Below are 18,167 nucleotides of genomic sequence, written 5' to 3'. Positions count from 1 at the left end.
GAAAAAGCTTGCAAGAAAATTCAACACCCATTTATGAAAAACACTCTCCAGGGCTTCCTGGTGGCGCAGTGTTTGAGAGTCCACCTGCCGATGCAGGGGACATGGGTTCATGCCCTGGTCCGGGAGGATCCCACATGCTGCGAAGCGGCTGGGCCCGTGAGCCATGGCCGCTGGGCCTGCGCGTCCGGACCCTGCGCTCTGCAACGGGAGGGGCCGCAGCAGTGAGAGGCCGGCGTACAGCAAAAAAAAAAAAAAAAAACTCTCCAGAAAGTAGGCATAGAGGGAACTTACCTCAACATAATGAAGGCCATATATGATAAACCCACAGCCAACATCGTTCTCAATGGTGAAAAACTGAAACCATTTCGTCTAAAATCAGGTAGAAGACAAGGATGCCCACTCTCACCACTATTATTCAACATAGTTTTGAAAGTTTTAGCCACAGCACTCAGAGAAGAAAAAGAAATAAAAGGAATCCAAATCAGAAAAGAAGTAAAGCTGTCACTGCTTGAAGATGACATGATACTATACATAGAGAATCCTAAAGATGCTACGAGAAAACTACTAGAGCTAATCAATAAATTTGGTAAAGTAGCAGGATACAAAATTAATGCACATAAATCTCTTGCATTCCTATACACTAATGATAAAAAATCTGAAAGATAAATTAAGGAAACCCTCCCATTTACCATTGCAACAAAAATAATAAAATACCTAGGAATAAACCTACCTAAGGAGACAAAAGACCTGTATGCAGATAAGACACTGATGAAAGAAATTAAAGGTGATACAACCAGATGGAGAGATATACCATGTTCTTGGATTGAAACAATCAACATTGTGGAAATGACTATACTACCCAAAGCAATCTACAGATTCAGTGCAATCCCTATCAAGCTACCAATGGCATTTTTCACAAAACTAGAATAAAAAAATTTACAGTTTGTATGGAAACACAAAAGACCCCGAATAGCTAAAGCAATCCTGAGAAAGAAAAACGGAGCCAGAGGAATCAGGCTCCCTGACTTCAGACTATACTACAAAGCTACAGTAATCAAGACAGTATGGTACTGGCACAAAAACAGAAATATAGATCAATGGAACAGGAGAGAAAGCTCAGAGGTAAACCCACACAAATATGGTCACCTTATCTCTGACAAAGGAGGCAAGAATATACAATGGAGAAAAGACAGTCTCTTCAATAAGTGGCGCTGGGAAAACTGGATAGCTACATGTAAAAGAATGAAATTAGAACACTCCCAAACACTATACACAAAAATAAACTCAAAATGGATTAAAGACCTAAATGTAAGGCCAGACACTATAAAACTCTTAGAGGAAAATATAGGCAGAACACTCTATGACATAAATCACAGCAAGATTCTTTCTGACCCACCTCCTAGAGAAATGGAAATAAAAACAAAAATAAACAAATGGGACCTAATGAAACTTAAAAGCTTTTGCACAGCAAAGGAACCAATAAATAAGACCAAAAGACAACCCTCAGAATGGGAGAAAATATTTGCAAATGAAGCAGCTGACAAAGGATTAATCTCCAAAATATACAAGCAGCTCATGCAGCTCAATATCAAAAAAAGAACAACCCAATCCAAAAATGGGCAGAAGACCTAAATCGACATTTCTCCAAAGAAGATATACAGATTGCCAACAAACACATGAAAGGATGCTCAACATCACTAATCATTAGAGAAATGCAAATCAAACCACAGTGAGGTATCACCTCACACCAGTCAGGATGCCCATCATCAAAAAACCTACAAACAATAAATGCTGGAGAAGGTGTGGAGAAAACAGAACCCTCTTGCACTGTTGATGGGAATGTTGATACAGCCACTATGGAGAACAGTATGGAGGTTCCTTAAAAAACTAAAAATAGAACTACCTTATGACCCAGCAATCCCTCTACTGGGCATATACCCTGAGAAAACCATAATTCAAAAAGAGTCATGTACCACAATGTTCATTGCAGCTCTATTTACAATAGCCAGGACATGGAAGCAACCTAAGTGTCCATCGACAGACGAATGGATAAAGAAGATATGGCACATGTATACAATGGAATATTACTCAGCCATAAAAAGAAACGAAATTGAGTTATTTGTAGTGAGGTGGATGGACCTAGAGTCCGTCATACAGATTGAAGTAAGCCAGAAAGAGAAAAACAAATACCGTATGCTAACACATATATATGGAATCTAAAAAAAAAAAAAAAAAAGGCTCTGATGAACCTAGGGGCAGGACAGAAATAAAGACACAGACATAGAGAATGGACTTGAGGACACGGGGAGGTGAAAGGGTAAGCTGGGATGAAGTGAAAGAATAGCATTGGCATATATACACTACCAAATGTAAAACAGATAGCTAGGGGAAAATAGCTGCATAGCACAGGGAGATCAGCTCGATGCTTTGTGACCACCTAGAGGGGTGGGATAGGGAGGGTGGGAGGGAGACGCAAGAGTGAGGAGAAACGGGGATATATGTATATGTATAGCTGATTCACTTTGTTATACACAGCAGAAACTAACACAACATTGTAAAGCAAATTATACTCCATTAAATATGTTAAAAAGAAAAAAGAATGAAAATGAGAATAAAAGAAGAGTTTATGGACCTCTTTCCTGAAATCCAGATCTTTCCATCTGCTGTGAAGTTGGCTATAATTCTTGCTACTCATCCCCTTGAAAGGCAACCTATGCCCCCTTCCCTTGAATCTGGGTGGACGCTATCACTGCTGGACCCATAAAATATGGCAGAAATGGTGCCGTGCAATGTCCACACCCAGACCTTAAGAGACTGGCACTTCCAGTCCTTTGGAAGCCTGGCTCTGGGTCCTGAGCCATCACCTAAGAAGTCCACCTCCCCTGAGACCGCTGTGCTGGAGAGTCCCCATGAATACGCTGCAGCCAGAGTCCCCACTGAGTCCAGCCTTTCAGCCTCCCCAACCCAAGGCACCAGATCGTGGACTTTCCAACCCAAGCAGCCCATCCAGTAGCTTCAGTCAGTTTCATTAGGAATAGAATTGTCCAGCCAAGCCCTGCCAGAATTCCTAATCCACAAGTTCCTGAGACATAGTAAAATGGTTGTTGTTTTTGTCATGCATTTGGGGTCACTGGTTACACAGCAATAGAAAACCAAAATATCTGCCTGTTGGTTATGTCCACTTGGATGTCCTTACCACTGAAAGTGTCCAGTACTAAACTCACGTGCTTCCTTCCACCTGAGCCCCTCCCAAGCCTGCTCCCCCTCCAGAGACCCCAATCTCCATAAGTAGCATCACCATGTATCAGGAACTCAAGGCAGAACCTGGGAGCCGCTCTTGGCATCCCTCTCCCTCCACAGACTACAACATGGATGAACCTGAAGGTCCTTGCACCACGTGAGATAAATCCCGTATGGTTCCACTTATATGAGATACCCAGAGTCAAACTCATAGAGAAAGAGAGTAGAACGGTGGTCGCCAGGGGATGGGGGTGAAGGGAATGGAGAGTTGTTTCATGAGTACAAAATTTTAGTTTTGCAAAGTGAAAAAGTTTTAGAGGTGGGTGGCGGTGATGGTAGCACAATCGTGTGAATGCAGTAAATGCTACAGAATCGTACACTGGAAAATGGTTAAAATGGTAAATTTTAGGTTATGTGTTCATTACCACCATTAAAATTTAATTTAATTTAAAAGAATAAAAACACAAATCAGATCTTGTCACTCAGAGCATAAAACCCTTAGATGGTTTTCTGTTGCATTTAGGATTAAGTCCTGGCTTGTGGCCACGCCTCTCTCTTCTTGCTCTCCAAGTTCTAGCCACGTGGGTTTCCTTCCAGTTCTTGAGCGCATCCAGCAAGCCCTACCTTGCTCTGCATCCGTGCCTTCCCCGTACCTGCTGCTCCGCCCAGACTGCCCCACTCCACCAAGAGGAGGCCTCCCCTGAACCCCAGTGTTCCCACAGCACCCAAAGTCTTCCATCATCACACCCACCGCCCTTTACTGTCCACCCCACAGCTGCCAATCGCCCCACGTGGTCGTGCATACCAGCACCTCCAGCTGCTGCCTCTGCGCCAGCTCCTGGTCCCGAACAGAAACAGTTCCTGCCTCTGCCAGATGCCCTCAGCACAACATGGGTTGAAGTGCAGGGTTTCAAAGTGCTGCCCGTGGAGTTGGCTCAGGTCATCCTAAGACATCAGCCTGCATTCATTTCCGTCCTATGGCTCACTCCCCAGGGAAAGGAGGCAGTGCCTGGGGCCATCAGGGGCAGAGCACAGAGATGAAGAGATAAAACGTGTACTTCTCCTGGTCCAGAGCCCTGAACCTGGCCTTTACTTCTCCTGGTCCAGAGCCCTGAACCTGGCCTTCGGGTCCCAAGAGAACATCAGTTGCCACTCGATTCTAGTGTAGCAGTGCTATTCTCGGTCAAGCTGGTCCAAAAAAAGCAAGCCAAGTGTACCACCTGGTGATCAAGCAAAAAACCAACACAGGGAAAGTGGTCTTTCTGAACTCACTGAAAAGAGAGATCTTCATACCTTGGGGTGCATAAAAAACAACACGCTTTAGGGGCTTTCTAGAACCAACTCTGACTTTATAAGAACCTAAGTTGATACACCCCTCTCTGGAATGTAAGCCTTATATAAAATGCAGCCCCGTTGTAGTTATTAATATCTCCTCTCTTGTTCTCCTGTTTTAAGTCCTTTGTTCACTGCTGCACCCACATAGCTCCTGACACAGAGCAGATGCCCCATAAATGTCTATAAGATGAAAGAAGAGGGCGCACCTGGAGCCACACTCTTCTGGGACCCCTTCTCCCTTCAGAACTCCCCACATCTGTCTGCCGACCTGGAGGGGGACCAAGGTCCAGGTGACCCAAAGCAAGAATCAGATTCGGTTGGCAGACACATGGCCCTTTCAGCTTCAGATGGACCCTCCCAATTTTGTGGCCTTAGGGTAATATCAAAAGTTGCAGTCTCTGGACATGCACCAACTGACATTAGGGAGAGGAAGCTAAAAAGTTAGTAAGCTTCTGGGGAAACAGAGCAGCCCTGATGATACGGAGGCTGGTAGCAGAGAGTTGGCTGCGATGATGGACGGGCCCCGTGTGCTGGGGCGTCGTCACCATTCCACCAGACACAGTCACTGCTGATGTCTGTGTGCACCAAAGGCCGCTTCTCCCTCCTTTTTACCCAGACCTGTCACCCTTCTATGTACCTCTAGAAGAAATCCCAACAATACACAATGCTTTGTATTCCTTTTCCTTCTCACCATCCCCACCAGCACTGCCCTGGTTCAAGTTTCCATCATTTCCTATCTGGGCAGCTCTGTGGGGCTTCTGTTCAGGTTTCCCTGACTTTGATCTTACCTCCCTCCATCCTTCCTGCACGTTGCTGCTAGATCATTCTAAAACACAAATCTGAGAGGGTCCTCTACTGCCCTCAGCGTGAAGATCAGACTCAGCCAGGCTTATGAAGCTCTGCTCAAGCCAGACCCGTCTAACCAGACCCTCCATCCTGCTTCCCGCCCTGCTTCACGTGTATGGAATTCATGACAAGCTGCTCACGCTACTCAAATAGGCCATGGTGTCCTTTGCCTCTGTGTCTTTGCACATCACGTGCCCTCTGCCCCAAGCCTTTCTTTTTCTTGCCTTGATCACAGTTGGTAAACTTCCAACTGTTCCTTGAGGCTGAGGCAGACAATATTGAGTGGCTGATTATACATCTTTTTCTACCTTGTTACCGTCCATTATAGAGGCTAGAAAGCAAACCATCCACTTCCCCCTCCTTCCTTGCAGTTAGGGGTGGTCACATCAATTGCAGACATTGCCTGGCACCAATCCTTCCCTCTGTCTTCCTGTCTTGAACCCAGATGTGGTGCCTGGTGCTGCAGCAGCCATCCTATGACCATGTGCCAACCACATTCAGTAGAAAGGTGAACAGTGCCTGGATCCTTGATGATAGGGTTCAGCTGCCAGGCCAACCCTGAATAGCCAACTTCCAGAATTCTTGTCTTTAAGACTGAAGATACTGCTGATCAAGCTATCTGTTATTTGCAGCCAAAAGCACTCCTAATTGAGTCTCTGTCTCACCTCAAGCATCCCCTACTTATTGAAGTCCCTCTTTGACTCCATGCTCCCATTCCACCTTGTAGATAGCCCTGTCCCAGCATTTGCCATATTCACTCTATTATATTTTTTCCTTGTCTCCCTCTCCCACTAATACTGTGACCTTTTTGAGGAAAGAGATTACGTCTTCTCACCTTTAATTCTTTGTTCCCACCCCAGTCCATGGCATACAGATACTCAGTCAGCAAATTTGTAGAATATAAGCCTATGTTCCAGTCTAATATTTTAACCTTACGTTTAAATTATTTTGATTAAAAGCTGCCTTTATTCCTTATTTGAAAACGGCAAGGAAAACAGATTAATCAATATATTTAAATAAAGAAATAACTTGCAGATTACCGAAATATTGCAGAGGAACAAAAAGGCTGCAATATTCCTTAAGACTCTTCTCTGGGCATTGCCCTGCAGGAAATGGGGGTGGCGGGCTGGGCCCAGGGCCCCCTCCCAGCTCTTCTCCTCTTCCTCTTTGTTATCAACTTCTCTCAGACACATATTTCCATTGGCCGCATGTGACATCTCGCTGTCCTGGGGAGCCACGTCCCCGGCTGCAGGTCTGCTCTCGAAGCAAGAAGGGAGGGATGTGGCATTGCCATTGTAGACTGTGACCACCTGCAGGGTTCTGATGTCCTTGGAGAGCTTCTCCGGCTCTCGGTGAATAGACTCAATGATGAAGAGGTTCTGGATGTACTTCTCAACAACCACCAGGATGGAGTAGGGCAGGTTGTACCAGGTGTACGGGGGGCAGGACTCGGCACAGAGGATGGCCAGGATGGAGCCCCAGGAGATGAGCCAGGAGCCGGAGGCAGTGCCCACCAACAGGTCTGCATCCAGTTTGCGGGCCGGATTTTTGGACTCGTCTAGTGATTGCTCATCTAGCCTATAAATCCGGATCCCAGCCAGCCCTGCCGCCCCCATGAGTACTAGCAAGATGATGGCATACAGGTAGAACATGATGAGTGCTGACTCGCTCCCGGTTTTGGAACGCCCGATCCAAATCAGATACACCACCACGACCCCAATGGTGGCAGCCAGTGCGGTCAGGCCCAGTACCGAGCCCAGCATGACCCCGTGAGACCTGAACTGCATCTTCTGACGCTGATGACTGTCAACTTTGCGCCCGATGTTTTTCCACAGGACGTAGAGCATCGTGGAGGCCAGTATCTGATATTCTATGTTGAAAGGGTAGAGGTAGTAGATCCCGTGGGAGATGGCAGAGCAGAGGGTCGGGGGTGTGCAGTTACATGGAGGCGTGTGGTCATCTAAAACTAGCGGGGAGACACACCACAGGGGAGGACAATTAGAACATTCAGTGGCGAAGCAGAAAACCACAAACAAATACTCTCACTGTGGATTCATGCTTGGGTTTGCCATTGAATTAAAAGCTTTATTTCATGGCTTTTGGTCATGTTTCATATCATGGCTAAATTGACAGCCATGAATACTCCCCAAAGAGTACTAATTACACGAATTAGATCTTATCCATACATCAGAATATTGTCCAGCCATTGCAAATGGTATTTTAGAAATTTACTCATCAGCATATAAAGACGTTCAGAAGACACTGTTGAACAAAAGCAGCTTCCAAAGAGGCTGGAGTATGGCTCCGTTTTTATAAATTATAGATATCTTGGTGATATATATATACAGAGACAGAGAGATAGGGAGATAGACAGACGTAGAAAAAAATTGGAAGGACATAAACTAAAATGTTAACAATGGTTATCTCTGGGCGGAAAAATGGCAGGTGAATTTTTTTTTTTTCAGTAAAAGAAACTTCTATTGAGATATAATTGACATACAGTCTTATATAAGATTCCCTCTAGATTTTGCTTCGCTGTATTTTCTAAACTTTCTATATGAATATGATTGACCTGTGTGATTTTTAAATTACTTTTTTAAAACAACTTTGTGAGGGAAAATGCCCCTTATCAGCAAAAATTTTCCTCTTGAGAATATCCGAAGCCAGCAAGTGTGGCACGAGACAGGCCCCACCTTCTGAAAGACACTTGGCAATGGTATAAAGGACCGTTTCATAACAAGGAGGGGAAAAGCTGTAAGTAATTAATGAAATATGCAACAAAAGCCTTAAAGATGATATAAAGTCTCTGGCCTATAATTCCAAGCTATTCTAAAGGACAAGTCAAAAATATAGTCAAAGCGTTAGGTAAAATTTTGTTGTGAGTTTTTGAGAAAGAAAGAGAAACACCTCAATGTGTAACAATTTAGAAAATGTTAAATGAATTTTAGTACATCCTTACAATAGAATAGTAGGCAGCCATTAAAAATTATAATTGTGTTTTAATGATACAAGAAAATAATTGTTACAATAACAATGGGAAAAAAGTAAGAACAAATTGTATATCCAGTATTTTTAAATGCATACCACAACACAGAACTCAGTTGTGAAATCAATTTAGAGGGTAGCAACCAATATATTTTTTAATGGAATTGCAATGGAATAAAACAGGATTGAATAAATGGAATCAAATACAATAGAAATTTGAGTGTCTCTGAGATAGTAAGATTATTATTTCATGTGTACACACATACAGGTATATGTTCATTTGGGTTGCAATGTAAAATCTATTTCTTATTGTATGTTGTAGAAAAAAAATGATCGAATATGTACAGTATGATCTCAACTATAAAAAAATAAATAGCACCAAGACCAAAAAATAACCAGATGTTAACAGCATTTAAGTGCACTTCTGGGTAGGTGCTACTGTGGATTTTTTCTTTACATTTTGTCATTGTTTTAATTTATGATATGTCTTAATTTATATGATACTACTTATAAAATCAGACAAAAAAGCTTGGTAGTAGCATTAATTACCCTCACTTTTGCAGAACACTGCAATTTTCAATTCAAAAGGAGTTTCCCCAACACTTGTAACACAATACAATACAATGCAAAAGACAAGGGAAATACTCAGGAGAAAAGGTTCAGATTAACAGAACGTTAGAGCTGACAGAGTCCTTTTTTATAAATTAATCTAATCCCATCTTCACCAAGGTCTCTGGAGCCAGATTGCTGGAATTCAAATCCCAGCTCAATCGTCCATCTGCTGTGTGATCTTGGGTTAGTCACTTAACTTCTCTCTGGCTCAATGGCTTCACCCATATAATGAGGTCACTGTTGCCTACCTCAGAGTGTTGGGACAAGAGTTTAATGTGCCAGCCACTCAGAAAATGCTTAACAAAACTTTTTGTTATTGTTGTCACTGCTGTTACTGTTATTGATACCAGTGAGGAGACGGGTCCCAAAGAGAATGGCCTTCCCAAGAGCAGGCTGCTTGTTAGGGGTGGTGAAGAAATGTAGTGTGTCCCCCTAATTTTGTCATCCCCACCGCACTGGTGAGGAAACGGGTTTAAAGTTGCTCTCTGGGACTGACCGGGGTTTGTACAGAGAGGATAGATGTGCATTGCATTAAAGCTGGAAGGACTCATGGAAAGTACATGGTTCAAGACCCTTCACTTCATAAAAGAGAAAAGGGAGGCTCGGAGTGGTTGAATGTTTTCCAAAGGTCACACAGCTAGAAGGTGATGGGAACAAGACCCAAACCTGAGACATCAGTCCCCTGTACATTGCACCTTCCTCTACCCCACAATCTTCTCAACCCCAGTGCTCTAATATAGAAGCAACAGGTCACAAATGCTAAAGAATTTTGGAAGAAAATGAAGAGTCATGAGACAGGCGCTCCAATAGGAACAAGGGGGGAATAAAGATGGGCCAAAATTATAAACTAAGTAGAGTTAAATAAAACTTCAAATGAACGAAAACCAATTAACCACAACATACCATTAGACTTCTATGGATTTTTTAAAGCTATACTTTTAGTAGAAAGAACTGGTAATAGAGGTTTAATTAAAAGCACAAACAGAAACAACCACCAATCTTCCAAGGTTGTAAACAAAGACATTCATTTCCATACCAAACTGGACCATGAGAAATGGTGATCAAAATGATGAGCCCTGGATCTGACAAGTCCCTGAGTCACTGAAGAAACCTTTAATTATGCTCAGCACACCCTACTTATGGAAGCAGGATGAGAGACTTAGGAGGTTTTGAAAGATTTTCAACAACAGAGGATTGTCTGGCCGATGTTGAATTGGGTGGACCCTGCAGGTCTTTGAAACCTGTACCTCCATCTATGGACATTCTGGTCCCTGCAGGTTTCCAAGCGGTTCCAAGATGGCAGCTGGGCAACTCTTACCACTCACCTATTGTTATGTTCCCGAAGCCCAGGGTGATGAGCCGTTCCTTGTGCTCGTTAAGTTGGTGCTTTGACTCATTCAGGACGCTGTTCACCCAAAGAAGCAGGTTGGTGAACACTGAGTGGATCACCCCAAACCTGAAAAACACAAGGACTCACTTCCTGAGCAGCCCTGGGAAGCTCCTAGCCCCGTGAGGTGAGATGGAGACATTGCACACATGTACACGGGCACACACACAAGCTTCCTTCTTAGCAGTGATTGTGATTTCATCTGGCAGCTCAGGCTCTGGTCCTGAGGGTCCCCTGTCTGGCAGTTCTATGGGACCTTCCAAAACCACAACCTTGGCATCCTGCCTTAATCTTGAACCTGCCAGTACTCAACTCATTGTCTACAGGACAAAACAAAACAAATAAAAATCTGGGTCTTGGAAGCAGGGATACAGGGATGGAAATTTACTAAAAACGGGCAACCTACCCCACCATACCCCAAACCCTTTCTTCCAAAAGGGAATAGAACAATGAAGGAAAGATGAAAGGACTACTTTGGAAATCTGGAGAACTGGGTACGCCTTTACTGTTGGGTTGCCAACCCAATGATCATTATCCACGCCCTCTGTCTTACCCCTTACTTCTAAAGACACCAAAACAAACCAGAAGCTCACCATCTGGCCTCCCTTGAAGCTAAGCATGGCCACTGTGGCCAGTAGGATGTGAGATGAGGTCTACTGGGCACTACTGAAAAGCTTTTGCTTTCTTGATGGAAGAGATCAGAATGAGAAAAGCCTACTTCTTCTCCCCCTTTTTCCCAGCCTTCAATACAGACACGAAGGCTGGAGTTTTGGCAGCTATCTTGTGACCATGAAGCAACAAGCATGGGATGAAACCCTCACCCCCTGAGGGTGGCAGAGTGGAAACATAGAAAGATCCTGCTCTGTGACGACACTGTTGAGCTGCTGGAGTCTTGGATAGGTTCAGGAATTAGGCCATATTATTTACAAATAGAATATGTAGCTGCATTGGGGGTTTGAAAGTTAGGAAGCGACAAGGCTGTTCTCGTCTGACCTCAGAGTTCTGTCCTTGCCTCTGACCACACTGCCTCCTAAAGAAGAAGAAAAGAAATGACATGGAGGGTGGACTCTGGACTCTGGAGAACAGAGGAGGGATCTGGGGGAATATGGTTCCAATGGAGTCACTGTCTGTTTCAAAACCTCCAAAGATTCCCCATGGCTGCCAGTTTAAGATGTATTCACTTTGGTAGCTTCCAGGGTGCTTAACAATGGGCCTTGCATGGAGCAGGTGCAGCAAATACAGGTGATTTGAGAGAGGAATTCCTTGAAACCTGTGTGTAACTGATCACTTCTCAGTTGGAGAGCAGAGGCCCAGAGGATGTGAGCCCCCTCCCCATGTAACCAAGAGCACCCTTGTCCATAATCTCCCTACAGGAAGAATGGTACAGTTGGGTCCTCAACCCTGACCTTGCCTCTCCTCTGAGTTTTAACCCCAGATGACCCCCTGGGGTTCCCATGAGCAACTGCAAGCAAAGTCTTTCCTCATTTGAACTCCAGCTTCCTTTGGCAACTTCCCAGTGTCCAGGCACAAGTGGGGAAGGAAACAGCCGCCTGCGGGTGTCTGAGTCAGCTGTTTGTCCATCTGCTTGCCCCTCATGCTTGCCCAGTTGCTATAGATTGTGGCCAGCCTTCCCCAGGACATCTGGGAGGCATTGTATAGAGCCTTTGACAAATGCAGACAATGCTGTTTGCCTCCGGCTGGCTGGCTTTTCTTTTACTTATAATGCACACAGCTCCCCTTTCTTCTCCTCTTTCCTGGTCCAAATGGCGTTGTCTCATCCCAGGTCCACTGAACCTGAGCAGGTAATACTAATGCCGCCCACAGCTGCTGGCTGTTCTGCCACAAACGCTCCCTGCGAGCTGGCAGCTCCTCCTGTTGATTTGATCTGGAAATTGTTCTACCAACTAAAGGCAGGCGTTGTTTCCTCATGCCAAGCTGCCTTTCTCACACTTGGATCCGATAACCCCAGACCACAATGAAGAAGGGTTCTGTGAGCCATTCTCTAATCTCAATTTATGTTTCCAGGTCTTTTTTCAGAACTGCTGCTCCTCGAAACTTCACTCTTGAGAAAAGTAAAGGACTCAAACCAGTAAGAGGAATTCTCACACCAGGAGAAAAGTCCTTGTATGTACTAAAAGCACAGAGAGTGGAATATTGGCTCGAAAGATCAGAAAAAAGGGTAAGTCCAGGAGAGGGAAGTTTTAAAAACTCCAGGGCATGGCAAGAAATGTCAATGACTAAAGCAGGCCTGGGATAACATTAGGGAGTGCTGGGGACTGTAGCTAACTGAGCAGCCACCCCCCCATCTGGAGGGAACAACCCCAACTTGGCTCTAGCTCTTTGTTGCCATGCACATTTTGAATTATCAAACCTCCCAATTTTTCTAGAGACATCTAAATCTATCCCTGGTGGCGCAGTGGTTAAGAATCCGCCTGCCAATGCAGGGGACATGGGTTCGAGCCCTTGTCCAGGAAGATCCCACATGCCGTGGAGCAACTAAGCCCACGCACCACAACTGCTGAACCTGCGCTTTAGAGCCCACAAGTCACAACTACTGAGTCCGCGTGCCACAACTACTGAAGCCCACGCGCCTAGAGCCCGTGCTCCGCAACAATAGAAGCCACCGTGATGAGAAGCCCATGCACCACAACGAAGAGTAGACCCCACTCACCACAACTAGAGAAAGCCTGCGCACAACAACAGAGACCCAATGCAACGAAAAAACAAATTAAAAAAAAAACTGAAAGGTGGTAACTCAAAAATGGTTAACACTTTGCCCTATTTAAAAAAAAAAAACAACAGGCTAAATCAAGTTATAAGCATATCTAGTTCAAACCACTCACTATCCAGTTTAGGAAAGAGGCTCAGAGACAGGGAGAGACTTGTCTCCAATTGCTCAACAAGCAAGGCCAAGGCAGGACTAGGCCCCAGTCCTCTAGGATTCCCTCAGATGAAAACTCCTGGTGGGAAATGTCTGCGTACATGGCTAGAACAGCATTTTCCCCCCAAAGATAATGCAAGACACTGATGTGAGCCACATATGTAATTTTTAATTTCTTAGTAGCCACATTTAAAGAATAGTAAAAAGGAACAGGTGAAAATAATTTTAATGATATTTTATTAATCCCAATATATCTAATATACTGTGATGTCAACTAATCATAGAGAAAGATTTCACCCAGCAAACCCTGCTGGCCACTGCAGCCACTGCAATTCCATGGAAATAGCAGTAGATTTAAAGTCAGCATTCAGATCCCACCCAGCTATGCACAGGCGAGCTGCCTGACCTTGGACATTTACTTCATTTCTCAGTTTCCTCATCTCAAAGTGGGATCATGATCATACCTACTGTCCCTGACAGGGCTACTGTGAGAGGTTCTCATAAGTAACACATGTAAAAGAAAATGCTTTATGAATGGGAAAGCCCATTTCATTCAGCCAGGAGTTCCCAGTAGGTCAAACTACCCAATATACATTTGTCGAAAACATCTCACCCTTTATCCCCACAATCCTACTTCTAGGAATTTAACTCAAGAAAATAACCAGAGGATAAACAACAAGGTCCTACTGTATAGCACAGGGAACTATGTTCAATATCCTGCAATAAATTGTAATGGAAAAGGAATATACACAACTGAATCACTTTCCTAGACATCAGAAATTAACACAACATTGTAAATCAACTATACTGCAATAAAATAATTTAAAAAAAGAAAAGAATCAGAGATGTTCAAAAATATTTTTAGCCAAAGATGTTCATCACAGTACTATTTATAATAACAACAAAAACTTTCAGAAAAATTCGATGTCCAACAAGATGTGTTATGGACTGTATTGTGGCCCCTCAAAATGTATATGTTGAAGCCCTAACCCCCAATGTGACTGTACTTGGAGATGGGGTATAAGGAGGTAATTAAGGTTAAATGAGGTCATAAGGGTGGGGCCCTGATCCAATAGGACTTGTGTCCTTATAAGAAGAGGAAGAGACACCAGAGAGGTCTCTCTCTCCCTGCCCAGAGAAAAGGCCATGTGAGGACATGGCAAGAAGGCAGCACCTGAAAGTCAGGAAGAGAGCCTCACCAGGACCACAGTTGTAAAAAGGAAAAAAGAAAAAAAAATATATATCTATTCACTGAAAAAAGACTGGAAGAAAACAGACCAAAGTGTGAATAGTAGTGACCTCTGGGTAGCGGCTGTCTTAGCTGTGGTTGCTATAACAAAACAACAGATATTTATTTCTCACAGTTCTAGAGGCTCAAAGCCCAAGAGCAAGGTGCCAGCAGAGTTGGTCTCTGGTGATGCCTCTCTTCTTGGCTTGCAGATGGCTGCCTGTCACTGTGTCTTCACGTGGCCTTTCCTCTGGGTGCTCTCGGTGCAGGAGTCGAGGAAGGGGGAGATCTGGTGTCTCTTCCTCTAAGAACACTAATCCCATCATGGAGAATTAGTGGGACCTAATGACCCTCATGACCTAACTACTTCCCAAAGGCACCACCTAATACCATCACGTTGGGGGTTAGGGCTTCAACATATGCATTTGGGGGGGACACAAACATTCAGTCCATAACAGTGGCATTATGATGATTTTTAATTACACTGTACCCTTACAAGTTTTATCAGGAAAAAAAAAAGTGACATTTTTTAAAGAATGTCTATGGAATAGATGAAGTGAAACCCATGCCCCAGAACAAAATCAGCAAGTGTTGTCCTCAAGCTGCGAGTGGAGCCCAGGCTCACTGATGGAAGGAGGACCAGGTGACCTGGTCCAGCACACAAAATGGGAGAAACTGGATGGGAATCCCCAGCTGGCCACTTGCACTCTGGAGACCCAGCTAAGTCCCCTAACCTGCCACATCCATTTAATGCAGAGAAGAATAGTTACCATAGTTACCCTGGCGGAGCCTGGATTAAATGTGAGGATGGATGTGGAAGTCTTTGTCCTGCCCTAAGGCACAATTAAAGCTGCCTTTGCTGGGTCATCGGGGCCTGGACTTCATTTGTCCCTGACTTATCCATTGGACCCCATTTGTCCATTCTCCTCCCCTGGAGGCAGAGCAGTGGCGCCTTCTGCCAGGAGGCGTGGCTTCTCGTGTTAAGATGGGAGTTAAAGATCACTGCCAAGGCCACTGCTTGGGGCTGCACAGGGGAGAGCACAGGCTGCACATTCCTGGAATGATGCTTAGATGCTTGGATAGCTCGGCCCATTACCTCTGCATATCACCACCAGTGCCTGGCAGCAGGCTCTGCGCACAGTAAGAGCTCAATAGTTGCCTCACTCCTTGTCGAAGCTGATCCTCTTTGCGTAATGAGGTTGATGAAAGTTATTTCTAATTCAATAGTCTGTTAAAATAGTTCCAACCAGTGGTCTTATATAAGTCACTCTCTTAAATAGCAGATTTCATTTCAAGAGGTACTGGGAGACTTTTCTGTTCCTCACTGACAGTTTATATGATGAGGGATCTTTCTAGAAACCAAATAGTCATCCCTTGATTCCCCTGTATGTGTGCACAGAGGCTTTCTTACATGATAATCATACCATGCGTTTAGGTAATTCACCCTCTTATCCTGTAGATTCTCTCCCTTGATCTTCACAATCATCTCGAGGGAGAGGTGATCAGAGATAATAATAGAGCCAACACTTACTGAGTCCTTGTTCTATGCCAGGAACAAGCTTTACATCAATTATTTCATCCAGTCCCCAGAGGTTGGCTATGCTATTATCTCCATTTTACAGATGAGAAAAACTGAAGCTCATAAAGGGGAAGTTTCTAAGACAGCAGAAGTGAAATCCAACCCACAACACCCTACTTCCAGAGCTGTCCCAGAGAGGCCAAAGCAGAGGGTCCCCTTCCCAGGCCACAAATGAAGGCTTTGCTTGTCAGAATGGAGAGGAGATTCGGTCTCATTTAAAACCCAAGCAAGCTAGTTGGCAGAGTCCAGACTGTTGCTTTTTCGCCACGGCTGACACCGTATCATAACTCAGAAGACACAGCGTCCGCCAGCGACCAGGAAACCGAGGGCTTGCAGTGTGCTCAGAGCCGTTTCGGGAGGTGAAATCCGTTACAAACAAACAAGAAGATGTGATCGTTCATTGTAAAGCGCTTTGTAAAATTCACATTTACAGAATAATAAAGTCAGTTCAAACCCCCCCAAAAAAACCCCAATCAAGACGGCAGTGATGAGTTTTGTTTGTTTCAAATGAACATTAAATTCAACACGTAAGCAATTACCCATGATTTTTACCTTTCCAGTGTTTTGAAAGATTGGATGATATCCTTTGCGTGCCCCCAAAGAAAGTACACCTAAATGGAAATAAAGGAAGAAAAAAAAGATACATCAATGAGAAAGCCATCACTGTATCTGCACCCTTGAGAAGCTATAAAACCTAAGGGAAAGGTGTGAAAAATTTTGGGAAAGTCAGTGCAGTGACCTCCCCCGCCCCAAAATGGCAAGTCACTATCCTCATCTCAGGTGGCAGTGCCATTCCCGGGGGTGTTGGGGGGAACAGTGCTGCAGGGGCACTGCCGTGAGAACCAGATGGAGGCCTCCAGGTTTAGGAGGAAATAGTGACGAGTCTGCCATGGGGCGGGGCTTGGGGAGTGGCAGCCTGCCTACCATAACCCCTGTTCACGTGTTTATGTCATCCTTATCAGGCTTCATTCGAGAAATATTCACTGAACTGTTACTACGTCAGTGGCCGGAAACCAGAATCTGAGTGCTTTAAATGAGGAACAGAATTAATTCAAGCTGGTCTTTTATTTCACTCTGTTATATACGCTGCCCAGGCCCCTGGCCACGCAGTCACTAGTAGCAACTCAGGATGGGGGCTGTAACGGACCCGTGTGCAAATCCTGGCTCTCTCGGCCTTGGGCAGGTTTATTTTCCCATCTATGAAATGGGTATGATAGTGGAACCTACCTTGGAGGGTGTTGTGAGCAGTGAAATAGGACAATCCATGTCAACTACTTAGAACAGTGCCTGGAGCAGATACCTTTACAGTAAAATCTCTCTGCTCTCAACTCACTCATGTGTGGACATTGAATGAGCACCTCCTCTGTCCCAGGCACTTTCTGAGCTCTAAAAGCATTTGGGGCCTTATTTAGACACAAACACATGTTGAGCACCTACTACGTGCCGAACACAGTTGGGCACTTTATAAATTTGTCTCATTTAGCCTTCATTTTCAATTAAGTGTCATAAAAAAGAAAATCAAACAACACACAAGAAATTGCACTTACACATACTCTCTCTTCCACATCATTTCACCTAAGATTTACTATCCTGCTCTGGAAAACACTTTCAGGCATGATTCTCGAAACATCTAACAATTTAAAAAACAGATAGTAGTGACTCCTGGTAAAGAGGACATTCAACCCAACAACAGGGAAACACTGAAGTAAATTAGCTTTTATCTATGAATTCTAAGTTAGAGGACCACTTAACTGATTCTTGATAAAGACTATATAGCAACACAAAAATGTTTATGATTTTTTAAGTGAGACACTCAAAACAGTAAATTCTGCACCTTACATGTAGAACTTTGCCAAGAATGTACACTTGAGTACAAAGAATGGAGGGAACACATAAAAACAGCCACAAATATTTCAGTTAATGGGCTTACAGACACATTTTTAGTCTCTTTTTCAATTTTTTCAGTAATGTTATACTATATTTTTTAAATAAATATTTTTTAAATTACCATACAACCCAGCAATCCCACTTCTGGGTACAAATCCAAAAGAACTGAAAGCAGGGTCTCAAAAAG

General features: G+C 44.1%; 1 protein-coding gene across 1 annotated transcript in view; it reads right to left on the bottom strand.

Annotated features, from left to right (window-relative positions):
* The window catches only part of OTOP1 (otopetrin 1), a 42,890-nt gene that overhangs the window by 8,542 nt on the left and 16,181 nt on the right, over positions 1-18,167 (bottom strand). Inside the window, exons 3-5 of the mRNA XM_032633385.1 lie at positions 16,646-16,704; positions 10,344-10,474; positions 6,462-7,387 (exon numbers count right to left, since the gene is read on the bottom strand). Coding sequence (XP_032489276.1) covers positions 6,462-7,387; positions 10,344-10,474; positions 16,646-16,704 — 1,116 coding nt within the window. The remainder of the gene's footprint in view (positions 1-6,461; positions 7,388-10,343; positions 10,475-16,645; positions 16,705-18,167) is intronic.

The sequence above is a fragment of the Phocoena sinus genome, chromosome 5 (assembly GCF_008692025.1).
Source record: "Phocoena sinus isolate mPhoSin1 chromosome 5, mPhoSin1.pri, whole genome shotgun sequence".
NCBI lineage: Eukaryota > Metazoa > Chordata > Mammalia > Artiodactyla > Phocoenidae > Phocoena > Phocoena sinus.
Note: the sequence above shows the minus strand (reverse complement) of the source record. Positions and strands in the feature narration are given on the sequence as shown.